Raw genomic sequence first — 23,532 nt, 5'->3', positions numbered from 1 at the left:
CACATGAGCAGTAGTCAGTATCTTGCAGAGGAGGCAGTAACAGAAACCATATTTAAGAGGCATCTGGACAGGTACTTAACTGAACAGAGAATAGAGGGATGTGGAATTGATGCAGGCAGTTGGGATTAGTATAGAGAGGTATGATAATCGGCGAAGTGGTGGGCAGAGGGGCATGTTTCTGTGCTGTATGACTATAATCAATGAAGACTCTAATTCCCCACCCTCACAAAGAAGACATTCCTCCACTATCTCTCTATATGAAATGTGGGATTCAGCCTATATACCGTCACTGGAAGGAAACCTCTCAGCTGTCGGCCTGTGGGAATCTGACACTTTGTAAGATGCCCGTCTTGTTCTTTCAAATTCCAGCAAGACTCCCCTCAGACATGAACCCCAGAGAGTGTTGTCCAAGCCTTCCCTTATAGACCTGGCAGAGTGGGTAGGAGGAGTAGTGAACCTTGTTGCTGTATAAAACTTTGGTCAGACAACACTTGGAACTGTGTGCAGAAATGGTTTACCAAGATGCTGCCTGGATTAGAGGCTATGAGCTATAAGGAGTGAATGGACAAATGTAGATTGTTTTCTCTGGAGGATGAGGGGGCATAGATGGGCTCCCTAATTACATCTGTCATTGAGCATATTTACAAGGAGCGCTGCCACAAGAAAGCCACGTCCATCATCAGGGACTCCCCCATCAAACAGGCCATGCCCTCTTCTCGCAGCTGCCATTAGAAGGTCCAGGAGCGTTTGGTCCCACACCACCAGGTTCAGGAACAGTTATTACCTTTCAACCCGAACCAGCGTGGATAACTTCACTCAGTCACATCAATGCTGAACTGACTGCACAACTCAGTATTACATTTTAAAAATGTTTGCACGATTTGTCTTCTAATGTCTATTAGACACTGGTTCTCAGTGTTTTGTATATAGTTTTTCAGAAATTGTATGTATTTGTTTTCATGTAAAAGCAAGCAAGAAAACACATCTCACAGTTATTGACAATTGTGACATTTACATACTTCAATAAATCTAGTTTGACTTTGGCTCAGTGGAGTGGTCCAAGAAGCTGCAGACCAACAGGAGCAGGGAAAATTTCAAGGTTCAAAGTACATTTAGTATCAAAGTACATATATGTCACCATATACTACCTTGGGAATTGTTTTCTTGCGGCATTTACCCTAGAACAGAAAAATACAACAGATCAATGAAAAACTATGCACAAAAATATTGTCAGACAACCAATCTGCAAAAGAAGACAAACTGTGAATTAAAAGCACAAGTAAATAAATAAACAATACAGAGATGAGTTACAGTCCTTAAAAGCGATTCTGTGGGTGATGGAATCAGTTCAGAGTTGTGGGGAGTGAAGTTATCCACGCTGGTTCAGGAGCCTGATGGTTGTAGGGTAATAACTGTTCCGAAACTGGGGGTGTGGGACCAAAAGCTGCTTCCCGATGGTAGCAACGAGAGCTTGACCTGGATGGTGAAAGTCCTTGGTGATGGATGTGTCTTATGGTAACGCTGCTTGTAGATGTGCTCAACGGTAGGGAGGCCTTTGCCTGTAATGATAGACTGGGCTATAAGTTTTTCCGTTCTTGGGCATTAAACAACTATTGAATGTCGAATCCGAGCTTGTCGGGTTTGGCGTGCAAGCTACGGGGAAGCAGACAGCTGTACTTACGGTAGATGAGTCAGCAATAGCCAGCTCATTGAGCGCTGGCCTGGGACCCCGTGGGAGCGTTAGTCACTCGAATATTCTAACGCTGCTGCAATAATTCATTAGCTCTGCGCTCAGCTTTAAAGAGCCCACTCGTCTGTCTTCATTCATAAAAAAATTGCAGGGCCACGAGCAACGCAGACAGACTCTCATTATTCATCTCCTCCCCCTTCTTCCCTCGGAAGCGTGCAGCCAGAGAAGGAAGCCGGAGTTCTTATTGCACCGTCTCCTGGCTCCGAGGAGCCCAGCGTGGACGCCCCGGCTCTTGCAGAGCACCTCCATCCTTCTCCTCCTTCAACCCCCCCCCCCCCCTCCTCCTCCCTACCGTTCTCCTCATCTTTCGGCAGCTTCTGTGTCTCCGGAGTGGAAGCTTTCTGAGCGGAGTCCCAGCAGGGCGTCCCGGTTCCCGGGAAGGGAGAGGGTGTTAGGGTGCGCAGTGCTGTCCGAGCCCTCCCTCTGCAGACCCAGTGGTGAAACAGGAGAGACACTTTGATAAGGGAAAATTTCTCCCCAACCTCGCCCCGCTGTCTGCAGGACGGAGAACCCCCTCCTATTCTGCGCTCGGACTGGAAGGAAGGAAATAATTTCCCTCTCAAGCGCGCCCAATTGACCGTACCCCCCCCCCCACACCCCACTCACCCCACTCCCCACTCATACCTCCAGGATCTACCCGAAGGCCGCTTTGCTAGCTGTCTGGTTGCGGACTTTCCCCGGAGTTGTCAGTCTTCCTGCCGCACACACACAGATACACCAGAAGACATACACAAACTGAGGAGCCGCTTGTCATGCCTACTTAGAGGGAGTGTCCCCCGCACTTGACTGAGGCGCTGGGGGAGTCACTGGACACTGAGGAAGGGGAGGGCAGCGAGGCTAAGGTCTCCCTGAGTATTGGAGGAAGGTTGGGGGGGGGGTTATGAAAGAGCCCCTCTGTTCCTCCAACAGTGAGTACCTGTCAGGTTGCCCAGGCAGCAGCAATGGACCTGCTTCAGAAAAGCAAGTACAGCCACTTCCGAAATGACTCGGTCACCTCCCTGGATGAGGTGGCGCCGGAGATGGTGGCCCCCTCTCCCCTATCCTCCCCACCTTCCTCTACCTCCTCCTCCTCCTCCTCCTCCTCTCTGGCCCCCATGCTCCCCATCGGTGAACTCTTCCAGCCCGAGGACAGCCCAACCACTCTCTGCTCCTTCTTCCCACGGATGGCCAATCTCAAGCTCTCCAACCCAGCCAGCCTGCTAAACCTGAGGGCCTTCTCTGGAGGGGTGGCTGAGGAGGAGGAGGAACCCCCCAGCACGCCCGAATCTAGACCTCTGCCTCTTTTCTCTCGCCCGTTGCAGGACATGAACAAGCTCGGCTGCGGAGGGAAGAAGACGCGAGTGGAAGGAGGGCAGCTCGGCGGCGACGAGTGGACTCGCCACGGCAGCTTTGTCAACAAGCCCAGCCGCGGCTGGCTGCACCCAGACGACAGGGTGATGGGATCGGGGGTGTCCTACCTCGTCAGAGTAAGTGCGTCTCCTTTCCCCGCGGAAAGCTGGTATGCCAGTGTGTTTGACCAGTCCAGCCCCCCTCCCCTCCCCATGTACTCTTCGTTCATTCTCAGTGTCAGCAACAGGAATGCCCCTCGCTCCTTTGACTAAACACTGTCGAGCCTGTGGGAGCTGACGCCAGGCCTAAGTAAGCAACCCGTCCCCAAGAAAACATTCCTGCTGACTGGTGTGCACTGTGCAGCAGAACAGTTACAATCCTGTTCCTGTCTGAGGTTCTCTCCGTGTGACTTCACTTCTCTCATGCTTTCTGACTGTGCGCGAGCCCAGCAGTCTGAAGCTGTCCCTCTCTGTCCCCTTCCCCTCTCACCACCTCCCCTCCCCCTCCTCCCCTTGTCTCTCTCTGTCCCCTTCTCTGCAGATCCAATTCCCTCTCCAACCCTCCCCCCTAAACACCATGTCCATATCCTTCCATTCTCTGCATTCTCTTATGTCTCACTGTTTCTCTTAGTCATTCACTCCATCAGGTAGTTCACACTCTTCCCTGTTTGGCCTGCACTCTGGCCTTTCCCTCGTCGCTGCCCCCTCACCCCTGTCGATCATCTTCCTCTTGCTCTCACACTCCTCCTCTTCGTTCATTCCCAGGCCCCCTCAAATAAAAACAGAAAACAGTGGAGCTACTCAGCAAGTCAGCAGTATCCCAAAGAGAGAAACAGCTAACATCTTGGGTCATTGTCAGACACTGTGCTCTTGTTTCATTGATACAATGAGAGGCGACTTGATAGCGGTGTACAAGATGATCAGAGGCACACTGATCGATCCGCGGCCACTCTCAGGTCTGGAGGAGTAATCCTACTGCATGAACATCAATTTCTCTAACTTCTGGTAATTTCCTGCCTCCTCCCTCTTCTCTCTTTTTCCATTCCCCATTTTGGCTCCCTTCTTACCCCTTTTCTTCGCACTTGCTTATCACATTCCTCTGGTCCTTCCCTTTTCCCCATGGTCCACTCTCCTGTCCGATTCCTTCTTCGACTTCACCTTTTCCACCTATCACTTCCCAGCTTCTCACTTCACCAACCACCCACTTTCCCTCTCACCTGGTCTCACCAACTATCCGCCAGCTTTATACTCCTTCCCCTCCTCACACCTTCTTATTCTGGCTTCCTCTCCCCCGTCATTTTCAGACCCCAAATGTTGCCTGAGCAACTGGTTCCTCTACAGTTTTGTGTCGTTACTATAGATAGAGTGGATAGCCAGAGCCATTTTACACATGAAACAATGGCTAATACAAGGGGGCATAATTTTAAGATGGTTGGAGGAAGGTATTCCCATACAGCGATGGGACTTCCAGTAGTTGCACTGAAAATGCCACCTCTTGGACCGCAGAGCCCTCCAAATTCATCCCTTTATGAACTTCTGCATTGGGACTTTGTTAAAAATTTGTTCAGGCAGTGTTCCAATTTGGCAGGCAGAGCACTGTTAGTCTGCCCCAAAGTGCCCTCAGAATCGGTCCCCATGTGGAATTCTGCGGCAGGACTTTGTCCGAAAATTCAGACACACAATGTTCACATTCGGCCAGGAATGTCAGAGGTAGGTTTTTTTTTACACAGATACGTGGGTGCATGGAACCCCTGTCAGGGGTGGTAGTTGACGCAGATAAATTAAGAACATTTAAGAAACTGTTATGCACATGGATGATAGAAAACGGAGGGTTATGTAAGAGGGAAGGGTTAGATTGATCTTAGGTAGCACACAATCGTGGGCCAAAGGGCCTGCTTTATGTTCAGATGGTTGTGGCTTCCACATCAGCATTCCCAGTATGATTCTGAAAGAGCTCCAGCCGTAGACCAAGTGACCTCATCCAAAGAGATGAGGTCACTTGCTGAAGCTGCCTTCTGTCTAGGTGAGACTCTGAGCCAAGATCTACTCATGTATATATAAGTTGTTCCATGACCACTCTTGGGTCCCTCTGTGCAACTTGGCATAATTAGACCATAACATATCGGAGCAGAATTAGGCCGTTCAGGCCATGCGTCTGCATCACCATTCAATGGTGGCTATTTTTTTAAACTCCATCCTCCCCGAAATCCTTAAACCACCCCTCTCCCTACTAGTCAAGAACCTATCAACCCCTGCCTTAAATACACCCAGTGAATTGGCCTCCACAGCTGTCTGTGGCAACGAATTCCACAGATTCACCACCCTCTGTCCTCATAATGTTCTAAAGAAACTTTTGTATATTCTGCAAATGCTGGACATCTTGAGCAACACCCACACACAATGTTGGAAGAAGTCATCAAGGTAGGCTGAAGGGTATAAACAGTTGATGTTATGGGCCGAGACCATTCATCGGGTCCCTTTATTTTGAGGCTGTACCCTAGGATCCTAGGCTCTCCTATTGATGGAATCATCCTCCCCACAACCACTCTATAAAGGCCTTTCATTATATTTCTGGTAGGTTTCAATGAGAACCGCACCCTCACCCTTCTGTATTCCAGTAAGTACAGGCCCAGAATCGTCCAGTGCTCCGGTTTCCACCCCTTTCATTTGAAAATGGGACAAAGGGTTGATGTTCTTTAGTTTTCCCCACTCTCGGGGGAGGGTGAGATGGTGATGAGCGATCTCTCTGCTGATCATGCCTCTCTACAGCCCAATCCATCACAGACAAACCCTACCCATCATTAAGCACATTTATAAGGAGTGCTGGCATAAGAAAGCAGCATCCATCATCAAGGACCCCACTATTGAGGCCTCGATCTCTTCTCACTACTGCTATTGGGGAGGAGGTACAGGAGCCTCAGGGCTCACACCATCAGGTTCAGGAACCACTATTACCCTTCAACCATCAGGGTCCTGATCCGGTGTGGATAACTTCAGTCACCGCAACGCTGAACTGATTCCACAAATTATGAGCTCTTATTCAAGGACTCTACAACTCATGTTCTCATGCTCTTTTTATCATTTGCACAATTTGTCGTAGTTTCAGTCACTGAATGTTTCAGCCTTTATCCTGTATAGTTGTTAATTTATTCTAATGTATTTCTGTATTTTATTGTAAATGCTGCAATAAAATGAATCTCAAGGTAGTATATGGTAACATATACGAACTTTGATAATGAATTTACTTTGAACTTTGAACATTCACTCTATCCAGGCCTTTCAGTATCTGGTAGGTTTTAATGAGGTTTCACCCCCCAACCAATTGAAATTGGCTGTAAAACTCTTTAAGAATTCCTTTAGTTGCGAAAGGAGCTTTTAAAATGGGCTGCATCTTTTCTCTTTTTTGTATTTCCAAACAGTTAACCTCCCCATTATGAGCCAGCTCAGTCTGATAGTAGCATCAAGTCACTTTGCTAGCTATGTTGCAAGAGGCTAAAAAGAAATGTTATCGCCATCCTCCAGAAGCTGTGGTTTGGATTCTGCGGTAGTGTTCCTTAGATGAAACGGAAATAGACTTGTGATAGAAAACATAATAAATATGGTTGGGGGTGGTGTTTGAGAGCAATGAGGAACTGGCATGGGGAAGTGATGGGGCCTGGGCAGATTAGTCATGATCATATAGAATGGCGGGGCAGGCTAGAGAGGCTGAGTGGTCTACTCCTGCTTCCCCTTTGTTCACTGGAGTGGTGTGTCAGACCTGCTGTACTTGCAGCTGCAGCCAGCAGATAGTCCAGGGACTGAATTTGGAGCAGTCCCTGTTGCTGCACCTTGGGGAGGGAGTATTGGCCTTGGAGAGAGAGCAGCAGACATTTACCAGATCCAGGGAGGTCAGTGATTCATTAAATTATGAAGAAAATTAGCCCAAATTACAGGACAGTGAGCCACTGTCTCACAGCTCTGGAGATCTGGGTTTGATCCCAACTTCTGGCATTCTGAGTGTGTGTCTGTCTGCCTGTCTGTGGAGTTTGACCATATGTGTTTCCTCTGAGTACTCCAATTTCCTCCTACATCCCAAAAGTATGGTATAATATAACTGGTGTAAATGGGTAGTTGATGGTTAGCACAGTCTTGATGGGCTGAAGGGCACATCTGCTGCACCATCTCTTAAATTGGGATAATTTTGGTAGTTAAGATGGACAGGTTTGTTCCTCTGCTATAGGTCTCCATTTCCTGCAATGTGGGTTTCCCTTGAGAGTTTGTCTCTAGCCATTGATTTTGGGTGAGTTTTCTCCCACATCCCAATAACAGGTTCACCTGCTGCAGTAAATTACCCCTCAGATCGGGCAATGGCAAAAAGATCAAAGGGGAAACTGAGGTGCGTGTGTGTGAAAATAAGGTACAAAAAAAGAGGAGGAAATGAAACAGCTGGAAGTTGGTATGGACTGGATGGTCTGAAAAGCCACTATTGTAATTTCCGACTGCAGTGTACACTCAGTGGCCACTTTATTAGGTACACCTGTTTTGCTTGTTAAAGCAACTATCTAATCAGCCAATCATGTGGCAACAACTCGATGCATTAAAGCATGCAGACATGGTCACGAGCTTCAGTTGTTCACACCAAACATCATATTGGGGAAGAAATGAGATCTAAGTGACCATGGAATGTTGTTGGTGCCAGATGGGGTGGTTTGAGTATCTCAGAAACTGCTTATCTCCTGAGGTTTTCACACACAACAGTCTCTAGAGTTTACAGAGAATGGTGCAAAAATAACAAAAGTATCCAGTGAGTGGCAGCTCTGTGGGTGAAAATGCCTTGTTAATGACAGGTCAGAGGAGAGTGGCCAGACTGGTTCGATCTGACAGGAAGGTGACAGCAGAAGACTATGGACATATACTCAGTGGCCACTTTATTAGGTATAGTAGGTACCTAATAAAGTGGCCAATGAGTGCGATATGTGGTGCTGGCGAGAGAAACTGGGACAGGGAACAGAATCTAAAATTAAAGCCTAAGTTTGATTTTGTGAAGTTTGCAAACACTACCACATACATAGAGTGAGATAAATTTGGAATTAAATTCTTATGCAAATAGAAAATGCTGCCAGATGCATTTTTACCTTCACATCTGGGATTGAGAGATGTTTGTCAACCCAAAGGATTCAAGCACGTGGCGGGGGGCTGGTGGAGGGAGGCCAGGGAGTGGTTGCAAGGCTAAAATTGGTTTGGTTTATTATTGCTACATGTACCACCATACAGAGAAAAGTTTGTCTTGCATACTGTTCATACAGCTCTGATCGTTACATGTGCATTGAGGTACAAGATAGTAAAACTACAATAATGCAGAATAAAATGTAAAAGCTACAGAAAAGGTGCTTTGTAGGTAAACGATAAAGAGCAAGACTGTGAGGCCAAGGGCCCATCTTATCATTCAAGAGGTCCATTCGAGAGTCTGATAACAGTGGGCTGATGTTATGCACTTTCAGGTTTTGTACCTTCTGCCCAGTGGGAGGGGAAAGAAGGGAGAATATGTTGACTTTTCATGAGGTTAGCAAGAAGTGTAGAAGTCTATGGAGGGGAGGCTGGTTCCTGTTGATGTGCTGAGCTGTGTCCACATCTCTCTGCACTTTCCTGCAGAGCAGTTACCATACCAAGCTGTGATGCATCGAGACAGAATACTTACTTTTGTGCATCAATTAAAATGGGTCTGTGTCTCCCACAGTGCTGGAACAGAGAGGGGAACATTGACCTGAAACATTCAGAACTGGACAATATAGACAATAGATGCAGGAGTAGGCCATTCGGCCCTTCGAGCCAGCACTGCCATTCAATGTGATCATGGCTGATCATCCACAATCAGTACCCCGTTCCTGCGTTCTCTGCACATCCCTTGACTCTGCTATCTTTAAGAGCTCTATCTAACTCTTTCTTGAAAGTATCCAGAGAATTGTCCTCCAATGCCTTCTGAGGCAGAGCATTCCATAGATCTACAACTCTCTGGGTGAAAAGGTTTTTCCTGAACTCTGTTCTAAATGACCTATCCCTTTTTCTTTAACTGTGGCCTCTGGTTCTGGACTCCCCCAACAGGTTCCTGCCTCTAGCGTGTCCAATCCCTTGATAATCTTATATGTTTCAATCAGATCCCCTCTCACCCTTCTGAATTCCAGTGTATACAAGCCCACTTGCTCCAATCTTTCAACGTATGGCAGTCCCACCATCCCGAAAATCAACCTCGTGAACCTACGCTGCACTCCCTCAATAGCAAAAATGTCCTTCCTCAAATTTGACCAAAACTGCACACAATACTCCAGGTGGGGTCTCACCAGGGCCCTGTACAACTGCAGAAGGCCCTCTTTGCTCCTATACTCAACTCCCCTTGTTATGAAGGCTAACATGCCATTAGCTTTCTTCACTGCCTGCTGTACCTGCATGCTTACTTTCAGTGACTGATGAACAAGGCCACCTAGATCTCATTGTACTTCCCCTTTTCCTAACTTGACACCATTCAGATAGTAATTTACCTTGCTGTTCTTGCCACCAAAATGGATAACCTCACATTTATCCACATTAAACTGCATCTGCCCACTCACCCAACCTGCCCAAGTCACCCTGCATTCTCCTAACATCCTCCTCATATTTCACACTGCCACCCAGTTTTGTGTCATCTGCACATTTGCTAATGTTACTTTTAATCCCTTCATCTAAATCATTAATGTGTATTGTAAATAGCTGCGGTCCCAGCACCGAGCCTTGCGGTATCCCACTAGTCACTGCCTGCCATTCTGAAAAGGACCCGTTAATCCCTACTCTTTGTTTTCTGTCTCCCAACCAATTTTCTATCCATGTTAGTACCCTACCCCCAATAACATGTGCTCTAATTTTGCCCACTAATCTCCTATGTAGGACCTTATCAATGGCTTTCTGAAAGTCCAGATACACTGCATCCACTGGCTCTCCTTTGTCTATTTTCATAGTTGCATCCTCAAAAAATTCCAGAAGATTAGTCAAGCATGATTTCCCCTTCGTAAATCCATGCTGGCTCGGACCGATCCTGTTACTGCTATCCAAATGTGCCACTATTTCATCTTTTATAATTGACTCCAGCATCTTCCCCACCACTGATGTCAGGCTAACTGGTCTATAATTCCCTGTTTCCTCTCTCCCTCCTTTCTTAAAAAGTAAGATAACATTAGCTATCCTCCAATCCTCAGGAACTGATCCTGAATCTATAGAACATTGGAAAATGATTACCAATGCGTCCACAATTTCTAGAGCCATCTCCTTAAGTACCCTGGGATATATATCACAGGGTAATGTACCATTGAAGATGGGTCTGTCACTGTATAACACTGGGTTACAGTACCAGTGGGGACGGGTCTGTCACTGCATAACATTGCAGTACAGTACGGGTCTGTCACTGTATAACACTCGGATACAGTACCAGTGGGAAGCAGTTGCAATTGTTAACTCCCATTATAAATACTTTGAGTCTTTAACTGTACAACACACTCCTCACACTCCTTCCCGAATGCGTGCTGACCACTCCGATGCTCCTGATGTTGGTGAACGTTCTGTTTCCCCAGCCTTGAGGTGCTCTGCTCAGTAGTGCTGTATTGGGTAGCTGGTGTGAGCGGACAGCAGTGCCTCTTCACCAGGCCCATGCCAGACCTTTAGTGTGGGTGTGTTGATCATTGTCATGGTTTGACCTTTATGTAAGTAGCACAGGAAGTTGAGATAAACCGGCACACTGAAATAGATCAAGTCCAGAAAGTCTCATCTCAGCCTGTGGCTTGTGTGGCTTTGCAGCCAGTGTGCGCAGTACCATGGTGTGAAGTGTCATTAAGATTTCTGCCACCAACCCCCAGACACCCTTATCTTCAATAAAACTCTCTCAAGTTCACAAGCTCAGTTGCCACGAGATCCTGAACTGCTGTGGGAAGAAAGGACTGATGGGTGTTAACACCAGCCCTCCCTTTCTCTCTCAGTACTTCAGTTGTAAGACTTTTCACTCGAGGCGATGCATAAAGTACACCCAGATACAGCCTCTCGCAAGAGGTTACAGTTTGTTGAAACAGGTCTTTCAGCCTATCAAGTCCATGCCCGACCTTGAAATATCATAGTGTGACCCTGACTGTCCTCTGTTTGCCCTAGGCCAGTCCTGATCATTATCATGAGGCATTCTGTGGGATCTTGCTGTGTGAAGATTAGCTCTCGTCATTTCAGAAACTCAAGCTAGAGCTGCAGCTGACTGTTACTCAAAGTTCAAAGTTAATTTATTATCAAAGTGCATATGTGAATTAGAATTTATTTAAATCTTACATCCATCCCACAACATGAGGGAGTAAAAGTCTTTGCATTATGACTCCATTGCAAGGTACAGACAAATGAATTTAAAAGTCTATTGGCTTGTGGGAAGAGGCTGTCTCATAATCTGTTGGCCCTGGCTGTAATGCTACAGTAGCGTTTGCTAGATAGAAGCAGCTGAAGCAGTTTATGGGGGGGGGGGGGGGTGACTAGTATCCCCGATGATCTTTCAGGCCTTCTTTCTCTTCTTTCTGCACCTGCTGCTGTAAACGTCCTTAATGGAAGTAAGTTCACATCCACAGATGTGTTGGGCTGTCCGTACCACTCTCTGCAGTGCCCAGCAATTGAGGTTTTTGCAGTTCCCATACCAGGCAGTGATATACCATATACAGTCGGCCCTCCTTATCCACGAATTCAACCAACCGCGAATCGCGAAAACCAGGAAGTGCTCTTCCAGCACTTGTTGTTCGAGGATGTAGACATTTTTTTCTTGTCATTATTCCCTAAACAATGCAGTATAACAACTATTTTACATAGCATTTACATTGTATTAGGTATCATAAGTAATCTAGAGATGATCTAAAGTATACGGGAGGATGTGTGTGGGTTATCGTGGATCAGGATTGGAAAAAAAATCGGAAGTTCTCTTACTATGTAAGTCGGAACAGATACATCTGGTATTATTTAGAGCCAGTTAGTCAAACGTTTGCATTTGTATATAATATATATTTTACCTTTCTATGCATATAAAACACTTAAGAACGTATATTTCAGTGTCGGGCTCGGGAAGTTCCCAAGTTCGAACTAGTGACAGATCACTATGGAGTGCGCTTTCCACCGTGCCGGGTTGATGTGGAGGATCAAAAACCCCAAACCCCAAACCCCAAACCCCAATAATTACACCACTGCAGCCTTTCTCACTTTATCCTTCAAAATTGTTCCGATTGTTGACCGACATAGCCTAACGCTTTTCCAATGACCAATGGAGTTTCACCTCTTTCCAATCGCTTTATTATTTCCACTTTATTTTTAATTGTTATCGTGATTATTTTCGTGAACAGAAACACTGAGGATTCAGATTGCTACCGCTGGGTCCTAAGGTCCACCGCATTGAGACAGGTTGAATAAGGGACTTGAGCATCTGTAAATTTTAGTATCCGCGAGGGGTCCCGGAACCAATCCCTCGCGGATAAGGAGGGCCGACTGTACAGTGGATTCTGGTTAATTGAGCCATCAGACAGCCCTTGAAGAACAAAGACTAATCAAGAAAGTAACTGGGATTCCCTTAGTTTATTTGGGACACTGCTGCTTAATTGAGACAGGAGACTGTTGCTGAAGTTTCTAACTAGAATCAGTTGTGTGCACATACATGGCTATTAGACTCTACACCATGCTTAGAGTGAGCAGTTTTTAACTGGCATCAGTTGCATGTGCTTGCGTTCAAAAAGCAGTATTTTTTTGTCACTGATAGTGAAAAATAAGCAGTAGTAAACAAAAATATTAAGAACAGTTTTGCTCACATGGCTTCAAGCATTCAAGCTTGGAGGTGCCAGAAATGACCAGGAGTAAAATGAAAAGATTTCATTATTTCAACCAAGTCAGAACTGCAGAGAATTTGGTTATTGACAATCGTATTGAATATTACAATGAAAATGAAGATTTAGATAATGCAATCTTTGAGAGCATTGTATGAAGGCAGTCCATTATCTGCACAGATTGTCTGTGGTATTTTGTTCATTTTCAGTCTTCAAGAGGACGTGGCAGATGATTACTTCTGCCAGTAACTATTAGGAACTAGTCCAGAGTTTTATAGTCCTGTAGTCGTATTAGTAATGTTCTAGTTTGTTCTGTATTTCATTTAAATACATAAATTATTACTCAGTTAAATAGTAACTTGCCTTTTTAACTATTTCCATGAAACTTCGGCTAATTGGGGCAGCTCCTTAATTGAGCTAAAATGTGCTGGCCCTGATGTGCCTCAATTAACCAGAGTCCATTGTAATACCTTGAGATTCTTTTTCTCACAGGCATTTACAAAAAAATGAAGAATTAAAATAGAATTTATTAAAAACAATAGATAAAAACCGATTAACAACCAATGTGCAAAAGAAGACAAATTATGCAAATAAAAAAATAAACAAGTAAGTAAGTAATACTGAGAACATGAGTCCTTGAAATTGAGTCCGTGTGGAATCAGCTCAGTGTTGAACTGAATGAAGTTGTCCACACTGCTTTAGGAACCTGATGGTGTGTATGGTGAATACTGGACACTGCTTTTTTTTTGTGGCAGCGCTCCTTGTAAATTCGCTCAATTATGCAAAGACCATAAAACACTCCAAGGTATTCCAGTGAGGGACTTGGCCAGCTCAGTAGGAAGGTAAGTCTTTTTCCCTTCAGTTGGGAATGTCACTTCCCTGAGATATTCCATGAAATCCTGGCTGCCACTGCTCCAAGGAGATGCATTCACTCATACACCAAAACAACACCAATGTTCAAAGTGATGTATAGCATAGAAACAGGTCCTTGCTGATTTTTTTGCCCGTCTACACCCATCCCATTTGCCCACATTAGAGTTCTACAGCACAGAAACAAACTCTTCTGCTCAACTCACACAGGCTGACCCAAGATGCCAACCAGAGCCAGATCCATTTGGCTCATATCCTGCTAAACCTTTCCTATCCATGTCTTATTTTGAAATAATGGCCCTGTTCTAGATTCCACCCACCCTCTCTCCACATCCACCCTGTCAAATTTCCTGAGGTGTTGTGAGACTCAAACAGGCACAGCCCAGCACACCAATACCATCAATTCATCATGCACTCAGTGGCCAGTTTATTAGGTACCCCGTACACATCGTTAATGCAAATATATAATCAGCCAATCAAGTGGTAGCAACTCAGTGCATAAAAACATGCAGGCATGATCCAGTGTTGTTCAGACCAAACATCAGAATGGGGAAGAAATGTGATCCAAGTGACTTTGACAGTAGAATGATTGTTGGTGCCAGACAGGGTGGTTTGAGTATCTCTTGTATTTTCATGCACAACGTTCTCTAGAGGTTAGAGAGAATGGTGTGATCAACAAAAAACGTCCAGTGAACGTCAGTTCTGAGGGGGAAAGCATGTTGTTAATGAGAGAGGTCAGAGAGGTTCAAGTTGACAGGAATGTGAGATTAACTCACTGTTACAACAGTGGTGTGCAGAAGAGCATCCCTGAATGCACGACACATTGAACCTTGAACTGATTGGGCTACTGCAGCAGGATATGTAATAAAGAAGCCACTGAGCATAGAGTCATGGAGCACTACAGAATAGAAAAAGGACCTTCAGCCAATTTAATCCATGCTAACTTGTTTTTAGACCTAGTCCTATCTACCAGCACCCAGACCATATCATTCTATATCGAGCCAATTAAAGTGTCTGACTAAATGTCTCCCTCTCTCCCCTCCCCTACCTGGTAAGACTCAAGTTTATTTCTCACGTGTACATTGAAACATAGTGAAATGTGTCATTTGCATTGAAGCCCACAAGTACAGCCACACACTCCAGCACCAACCTAGCATGCTGACAATACTCAGCAGAGCAGCACAGAACACAACAAGCAACAAACAATGAGCAAATCAAGCCCTGTTCCTCCCTCCTTTCCACGCACATACACAGTCCTTTAACCCCAGGAGAGGCTGGCAGCCTCCATTCTCACTGATTCGCAAACCTAGAAGGTCATTGGTAGCCTTTCCCTCTCTCCCTCTCCCCCTTCCCCTTCCCCTTCCCCCCTCCCTCTTCCCCTTCCCCTCTCCCTCTCCCCATCTCCCCTTCCCCTTGCCTTCTCCCCATCTCCCCTTCCCCTTGCCCTCTCCCCATCTCCCCTTCCCCTCTCCCCCTTCCTCTCTCCCCTTCCTCTCTCCCCTTCCCCTCTCCCCCTTCCCCTCTCCCCCTTCCCCTCTCCCCCTTCCCCTCTCCCCTTCCCCTCTCCCCTTCCCCTCTCCCCCTTCCCCTATCCCCCTTCCCCTATCCCCCTTCCCCTCTCCCCTTCCCCTCTCCCCCTTCCCCTCTCCCCCTTCCCCTCTCCCCCTTCCCCTCTCCCCCTTCCCCTCTCCCCCTTCCCCTCTCCCCCTTCCCCTCTCCCCCTTCCCCTCTCCCCCTTCCCCTCTCCCCCTTCCCCTCTCCCTCTCCCCTTCCCCCTCTCCCCTCTCCTCTCCCTTCCCCATCTCTCCCCTCCCCTTCCCCCTCCCCTCTCCCCCTCTCCCTCTTCTCCCTCCTCCCTCCCCCTCTACCCTTCCCCCCCTCTGCCTCTCACTCTCTCTCTCACTCACTCACATTCTGACTCTCATTCATCACAGGAAAGGTGATGGCGACAGCAGGAATCCTCACGCATTTCCCCCTTTTGCCCCGCCTCCCGCCCAGCGTCTCTGTAATCTATAAATCTGGGGACAGGATCCCTGTCCAATTCCCCTTCCCTTTTCTCTCTCTAACCCAGGGGTGACTGTGCAGTGGTGGGGAGCAGGAGCCCTGTCTGTTTTTCCCTCTCGCACCCCCCACTCTTTTCCCACTTGTTACTCAATGGTGACAATCTGCTTGTCTTCTTTCCTCCCTGATCCACCAGTCACCTTGGAGCCCTTGTCCCACCACAGCCGCTTTCTTCTTTACATTGGCTACTCTCAGTGCTTATGCAGGGTTCCTGTCCCTCACACTGCACTGACTGACCCGCTGAGTTCCTCCAGCAGACTGTTGTTTCAGATTCTAGCAACTGCAGACTCTTGTTATGAATTGACCCCAATGTATGGGTGAGGGATGGAATCTGGGGACATAGAACATTATCACACCATACAGGCACTTCGGTCTAAGATATTTTAATCTTTGAACTTACTCTAAGATCAATCTAACCTTTCCCTCCCCACATAAACCTCAATTTTTCTATTGTCCATGTGTCTATTTAGGAGTCTCTTAAACATCCCAACGTATCTGCCTCTCCCACCACCTCTGGCAATATGTTCCACACACCCACCACTCTCTCTGTAAAACATTTACCTCTGGCATACTCCTATATTTTCCTGCAGTCACTGTAAAATTATGCTCCCTTGTGTTAACCATTTCCACCCTGGGGAAGAAGTCATTGGCAGTCTCTTATCATCTTGTACACCTCTGTCAAGTCACCTTTCAATTGTTGGGAATCTGGGTAGAATAAAACGGGATAGGGTAAGACTAGTGTTGACACTTGATAGTTGCTGTTTGAGGGTGCTGTCTGTGTGGTGTTACCTGTTGAGGTTGAGAACTTCAAGTTCCTAGGTGTGAACATCACCAATAGCCTGTCCTGATCCAACCACATTCACATCATTGCTAAGAAAGCTCACTGACCCCTCTATTTCCTCAGGAGACTATAGAAATTTGACATGTCCCCCTCAACCCTCACCATTTTCTGTTGATGCACCATAGAAAGTATTCTGTCTGGATGCATAATGGCTTGGTATGGTAACTGCTCAGCTTGTGACTGCAAGAAATTGCAGTTGTGGACACAGCTCAGTACATCATGCAGTCTGTTTGCAATTCTTGATGCCTCCATTAAGCAGCCAGTTTAATGAGAGACCCACCCACCCAAAACATTCTCTCTGCTCCCCTCTCTCAGCAGGCAGAAGATACAAAATCCTGAAAGCAGGGACCACCAAGCTCGAGGCTTGAATGGAGCACTTCTGTGATAGGGTGGACTCCTGGTCCTCCAATCTACTTCGTAATGATCTTGCACTTTATTGGTTATGTGCTTTTATACTTCCATCTCACTTGGTACCTTTTACATTTTGTTCAGCATTATTGTCTTACCTCAATTCACTGTGTAATGATTTGACCTGATCTGTATAAAAGGTATGCAAGATGAGCTTTTCACTGTATCTTGGTACATGTGACAATAATAAACAAATTCCAATGCTAAGAGGCGAGACAGAGCATTGCCCTGTTTTACTGTGACCCGAGATCCAATGGGGGATCGATTGCATTCTCAAAATCTGTTCAGTGTGTTGGGAGATGGGTGTGTCACTCATTGCCTGTGTTTGACTTTCAGTACATGGGCTGCGTGGAGGTACTCCAGTCTATGAGAGCGCTAGACTTCAACACCAGAACCCAGGTCACAAGGTGAGACAAAATTCCAAAGATTAAGTATCTATCGATACCTGAGGGGATGGTGGAAACAAAGACAATCACAGTACTTATGAAGCATCTACACAAGCATATGAATCACCATGGTACAGAAGGCCATGGACAACGGGCTCAATTTCTAGTACATGGATTAATTATTGATAAGTACGATGGCCGGCATGGATGTGGTGGACCTAAGGGCCTCTTTCCATGCTGCAGAACTCTTATGAGTCAAAACAGTCACTGACTTGGACCTTTGATTAATTTGCTGGGCTGACCCATGGAGAGAAAACACACACACAGACACACGCATGCACACACACCCACACCCAATACTACATGCACCGTACACAGTGCCAAAACTTAGGAACAAACTTGAGTCTCCGGCGCTGTGAAACAGCTGTACCCACTCCACCACTGGTTCTGTGTAACAATCAAGCTTGCAGGACGTTCCATAGTATAGCCCATCTCTATGAGACAAAAAATTTCTTCCTCACATCCCCTCTAACACCTTACCCTAACTGCTCCCGTGTTAGACCCCTCTGCTATGGGGAAGAGATTCCTACTGTCTACCCTCTCTAAGCCTCTTATAAGAAATCCTTGCTCTCTCTGCCCCTGGACCTCAAATGTGGCTGGCATGGTGGAAACAAGCAGGCCATTCATCCCCTCCAGCCCATAACTAGCTCATTTCCCAAAGATGGTCAGTGGAATGTTTCTGTGGAAGGAAGGAGTGTGTTGGTGGAGAGGTTTCGAGGGGATCTGAAGAATTCTTCCCCAAGACAGAGCTTGGAATCTGGAATGCACAGTACAGGCTTTTCTAAGGTTGAACTAACCCTTCCCTCTCATGTAGTCCTCCATCTTTCTTTCATCCATGTGTCTATTTAAGAATCTCTTAAACGACCCTAATATATTACATCCCTGGCAGCATGTAAAATAACCCACCTCACAACTTAAAAGTATGTCATCTTGATCTGACCATTAACACCCTGGGGAAAGGATATAGGCTATCCACTCTAACTACGTCTCTTATATACAGTACCTCCATCAAGACACCTCTCATCCTCCTTTGCTCCAAAGAGAAAAGCCCTAGCTCGCTCTACCTAACCTCATAAGGCATGTTCTTAAATCCAGACAGCATACTGGTAAATCTCCTCTGCATCCTCTCTAAAGCTTCCATATCCTTTCTATAATGAAGTGAGCAGAACTGAGCACAGTACTCCAACTGTGGTCTGACCAGAATTTTTACAGAGCTGCTACGTTACCTTGCAGCTCTTGACCTCAATCTCCCAACTAATGAAGGCCAACCATACACCTTCTTAGCAATCCCATCAATTTAAGCAGCAATTTTGAGGGATCTCATGCACCTCAAGATCCTTATGTTCCTCCACACTGCTGACAATCCTGCCATTAACCTTGTCCTCTGCCGTCAAGCTCAACCTTACAAAACGAATCACTTCACAACTGTGCTCCACCTGCTACTTCTCAGCCCAGCTCTGTCCCATTGTAACCGACGACAACCTTCTGTATCCGCAGTACTACCTGCCTTTGCGTCATCTGCAAACTTATACCTTGCCATTTCTTTCCCACAGGGAAGCGATAGGCGTGGTCTGTGAAGCTGTGCCAGGAGCTAAGGGAGCAGTCAGGAGGAGGAAGGTATTTCATTGAACTTCGTAGAATTTCAATACAGTTGTGTAGATGTTTATTGTTACACACACAACTCCATGTATGCACAGGTGAAATAAAGGTCTTTCTTTATTTTAAAAATTATTTATTAAGAGTAAGAGTTGAACATAGAATAGGCCCTTCTGGGCTTTTGCCACCAGCAATCTCCCGATTTAACCCTAGCCTAGTCACAGGACAATTTACAATGATCAATTAACCTACTAACCGGTATGTCTTTAGACTGTGGGAGGAAACAGGAAACCCACACGGTCACGGGGAAAATGTAGAAACTCCTTACAGACAGCAGCAGGAATTGAACTGCCTGAGCTGTACAGGTCCTGCTGACCACTTCCTCCTAGCAATGAGAAGGCATGTCCTGCATGGTGGGGGTCTGTAATGGTGGATGCCAACTTTTTGAGGCATCGCCTTTTGAAGGTATATTGGTTGTTAGGGAGGCTGGTACCCATGATGGAGCTGGCTGAGTGGGCAACTTTCTGCAGCTTTTTCCGATCCTGTACAGTGGCCCCTCCATGCCAGACAGTGATGCAACCAGTTAGAATGCTCTCCACAGTACGTCTGTAGAAATTTGCGAGAGTCTTTGATGACATACCAGTCCTCCTCAAGTTCCTCATAAAATACATATGATTTTGTGCCACCTTTGTAACTGCATCAATATGTTGGGCCCAGGATAGATCCTCTGAGATGTTGAATCTAGATACAGATGATGATCCTCATCAAGTAGCGGTTCTTGAACCTGCTCTTCTTCCAGCAGTAACGTTGGGGTCTTCTTGCTCCCACTTGAGAGGGTAACCTTGTTTTATTCTGTTGAATATTGTGGGTATGCTATGTTGGCATTGGAATGTGACAACACTTGTGGGCTGCCCACCCCCAGCACATCCTTCCCTGGGTATGTTGGTTGTTAACGCAAACAACACATTTCACTGTATGTTCAGATGTACCTGTGATAAATAAATCTGAATCTGTATTTGTCCCTTATCTGACATTGGTAGTCCCTGGTATTTCCTCAGAGCTGAATCCAAACAATCCTCGTGTTACTTCAGGGTTCTGTTCTGGAGAAATGGCAGATGTGGTTTAATCTTACCAAGTGCAAAGTGTTGCACTTTGGAAGTCAAATGTAAAGAGACAGTACACAGTTAATGGCAGGACCCTTAACATGGTTCATGTTCTTGAGGTTCAAGTCCGTAGCTCCTTGACGGCGGTGGCAGAAGTTCAGACACAGATAAAGAAGGTGTATGGTATACTTGTATTCATTAGTTGAGGCACTAAATTCAAGAGTCAGGAAGTTATGTTGCATCCTTATGAAACTCTAGTTAGGTTGCATCTAGAGTATTGCATTCAATTCTGGTAGCTTTGTTATAAGAAGGAAGTGAAGGCCTTGGAGAGAATGTAGAAGAGGTTCACCAGGATGCCACCTAGATAAGAGAGCATGTGCGCTAAGAAAAGGTTGGGCAAACCTAGGTTGTTTTCTCTGGAACGGCAGAGCCTGAGAGAAGAACTGATAGAATATTATGAGAGGCATCAATAGAGTAGAGAAATTGGAAACTCTGATTATCTTTGGCTTTCAAAACAATTTAATAATTGCCAATGGAATCTAAGTCTCCATCTCAGGGTCAAAATGTCTAATACTAGAGCTCGCCCATTTAAGGGGAAAGGGGTAGGTTCAAAGAAGATGTGATGGAAAAAATTTTTACACCGAGAATGGTCTGGATTGCCCGTCAAGTGGTATTGGAGGCAGATGTAATGGAGATACATGGAGAGAACACAGCCCAGCACAACACACAAACCAATCTTTCGTCCTTGGACTCACTTTACACCGTACGCTGTCGGAGCTGTTCTGCCAGGATAATCAAGGACATGACCCACCTAGCCAACACACTTTTTGTCCCTCTTCCCTCCAGGAGAAGGTTCAGGAGCTTGCAGACTCGTATGGCCAGATTTGGGAACAGCTTCTTTCCAACTGTGATAAGACTGCTGAACGGATCCTGATCCAGATCTGGGCCGTACCTTCCAAATATCCGGACCTGTCTCTCGGTTTTTTTGCACTACCTTACTTTCTATTTTCTATTTATGATTTATAATTTAATTTTTTATTATATTTATGCTTTTTATATATATATTTCTTGATGCTTTAATCAGCAAGATTGGTTAAAAATGAAGCCAATCGTGGGCTTGCACCCCTTCTCCAGACTTGTTGGCCTCGAGGCCACACATTTCACTGTCTCATGGAACCCCCTCAAACAGCGAAGTGGCAGATCACTCAATTAGCCTGAAAACACACCACCAACATGTAGATCACAGGCTCCAACAGTAACAGAACCACATTTGAATGTATAAGAAGTGATAGTAGTTTAGTGTACTGTCTGGAAGATGTTGCTGTTGGTCACATGTTCACTGGCGCCGCCGCCTTCTGGAGAGTGAGAGGAAGCACAGGAAATGCCACATACCCAACAAGTAGTAGATGCTCGCCGTCCCACAGTAGCTGGCAAACCCATGCCCTTCCTTCCTGCCAGTCTGGCTCAGACATTAGATGGGTGTTTGTAATCCAAGGAGGGCCTATGCAGTTTTGCAAAGATTCCCTGCAGTCTCCCTCGATGGGAAATGAAGAGAGGCTGGAGATGTAAGATCCTTACAGAAAATACTGTAAGGGGAAGCAGAGTCAGCATTCTGACCAGTGTTGGAAAGCCAACTCTACATCACCTGCCACAGGACTCTCATTCCTGGAGACGCAAGATAACTGAATCTGCCAGCTAGATCAGAGCCTAGAACAGTACAGGTCCTTCAGCCTTGTGTTATGCTGGCCTTTTAAGCTACCACATGATCTATCTAACCCTTCCCTCCCACATAGCCCTTGGTTTTTTTCTATCATCCATGTCTCTTAAATGTCCTTAATGTATCTGACTCTACCACCGTTCCTGGCAATGTGTTCCACAAACCCACCACTCTCCATGTGGAATAAAAAGCTTACCTCTGGCATCACCCTGATACTTTCCTCCAATTACCTGAAGGATGTCCTGAGGTATTCACCATTTCTAACATGGGGAAAAGGCGCTGGCCATTCACTCTATCAATGCCTCTTACCACGTTAACAACCATTTTCAAGTTGCCTCTCATCCTCCTTTGTCCCAAAGAGAAAACCCCCAGCTTGTTCAACCTGTCCTGAAGACATGCTTTCTGATCCAGGCAGCATGCTGGCAAATCTCCTCTGCACCCTCTCTATATATAAAGAGATTTTTTTTTTAAGTGTGTCACACCAGACAGCTATTCTTGTCTGGCATGTGGTGTCTGGATTGGTCTCCTTTCAGATTAACCGAGTCACGGTATGAACGTTCCTGACTCGACCCTTGTATTTTTTTTGAGGCTGAGTGGCTAGCTCGACACTCAACCCAGCACAAATGGAAAGAGATGGCCAGAACTGAACACAATATTCCAAGTGCAGACTAACCATGGTTCTATAGAGCTGCAATGTTAACTCGTAGCTCTTGAACTAATGAAAGTCACTCTCAAGACCAAGCGTGTTGAGGGGATATGGCCGGTGTGAGAGGTGATAAGGAGGAATGTGGAGCCAGATGAGGGTGACAAGGTGGGGCAAATAGAGCTGGTGGGGGAGAGTGAGGGGTAGAGTCGGGAGACAGCAGCTGTGGTAGAGATAGACAAGGAAGCAAGGAAGAAGAGAAGAAAGTGAGACAGATGGAGCCAGGTGGGAGGAAGCCAACCTTGAGGGTGGTGTAGTTCCAGAGTTCCTGATTTGATCTTGGCATCTGGTGCATGTGTGTGTGTGTCTGCACATCCCCACCGTGACCACTTGGAGTGGTCACCCCAGGTGAGTGGTAAAGGAGAGTTAATGAGAGAGGAAATGGCTTTCAGGCAAGAGGAGTGAGTCCTTTCTTGTTGTGAGCTGCTTATGCTTATGCTCCGATCAAGCATTGGGGACCTCCACGGGTTGTGGGCCAGCACAGCCCATACGGGTCAAACACCTTGTTTTATTTAAATAGTAGGTCAATTATGAAGATGTTCTGCCTGTTTATCAGCTGTTCTCTCAGCATCTCCCTGTCTCAGCCTTCACTCTGAATGTATTAACCTGCCTGGGCCAGAGCTGCTGCTAAAAGCATTTATACATAATTCCAGTTTGTGCTGTCAATACTTAATTGCATTGATTTTTCTGAATATTTCATCTTGGTGACGTTTAATGGACTCTTGCAGCACTAAAGCCATGACATTTATTGAGCTGGCAGAAGATGGAGCAGTGGTGGGAACTCCATTAGGAATGGAACGGGATGTGGCAGAGAGCTACCGTAATGCTCAGAGTAGACCAGAAGGGTTTGGAGCACTGGGGAGGTTCAAGTGTAGT

General features: G+C 46.1%; 1 protein-coding gene across 2 annotated transcripts in view; it reads left to right on the top strand.

The window, feature by feature from the left end:
• The first annotated feature begins 2,399 nt into the window (after nucleotides 1–2,399).
• shc1 (SHC (Src homology 2 domain containing) transforming protein 1) overlaps nucleotides 2,400–23,532 on the top strand; it is a 46,443-nt gene continuing 25,310 nt past the window's right edge. The window contains exons 1-3 of one of the 2 annotated variants that reach the window (XM_073061264.1): nucleotides 2,400–3,216; nucleotides 17,428–17,498; nucleotides 19,091–19,154. In XM_073061264.1, the coding sequence (XP_072917365.1) occupies nucleotides 2,692–3,216; nucleotides 17,428–17,498; nucleotides 19,091–19,154 (660 nt within the window). In that variant the 5' untranslated portion in view covers nucleotides 2,400–2,691. The remainder of the gene's footprint in view (nucleotides 3,217–17,427; nucleotides 17,499–19,090; nucleotides 19,155–23,532) is intronic. The other variant, XM_073061265.1, reaches the window with a different exon arrangement.

The sequence above is a fragment of the Hemitrygon akajei genome, chromosome 11 (genome assembly GCF_048418815.1).
Source record: "Hemitrygon akajei chromosome 11, sHemAka1.3, whole genome shotgun sequence".
NCBI classification, from domain to species: Eukaryota; Metazoa; Chordata; class Chondrichthyes; order Myliobatiformes; family Dasyatidae; genus Hemitrygon; species Hemitrygon akajei.
Note: the sequence above shows the minus strand (reverse complement) of the source record. Positions and strands in the feature narration are given on the sequence as shown.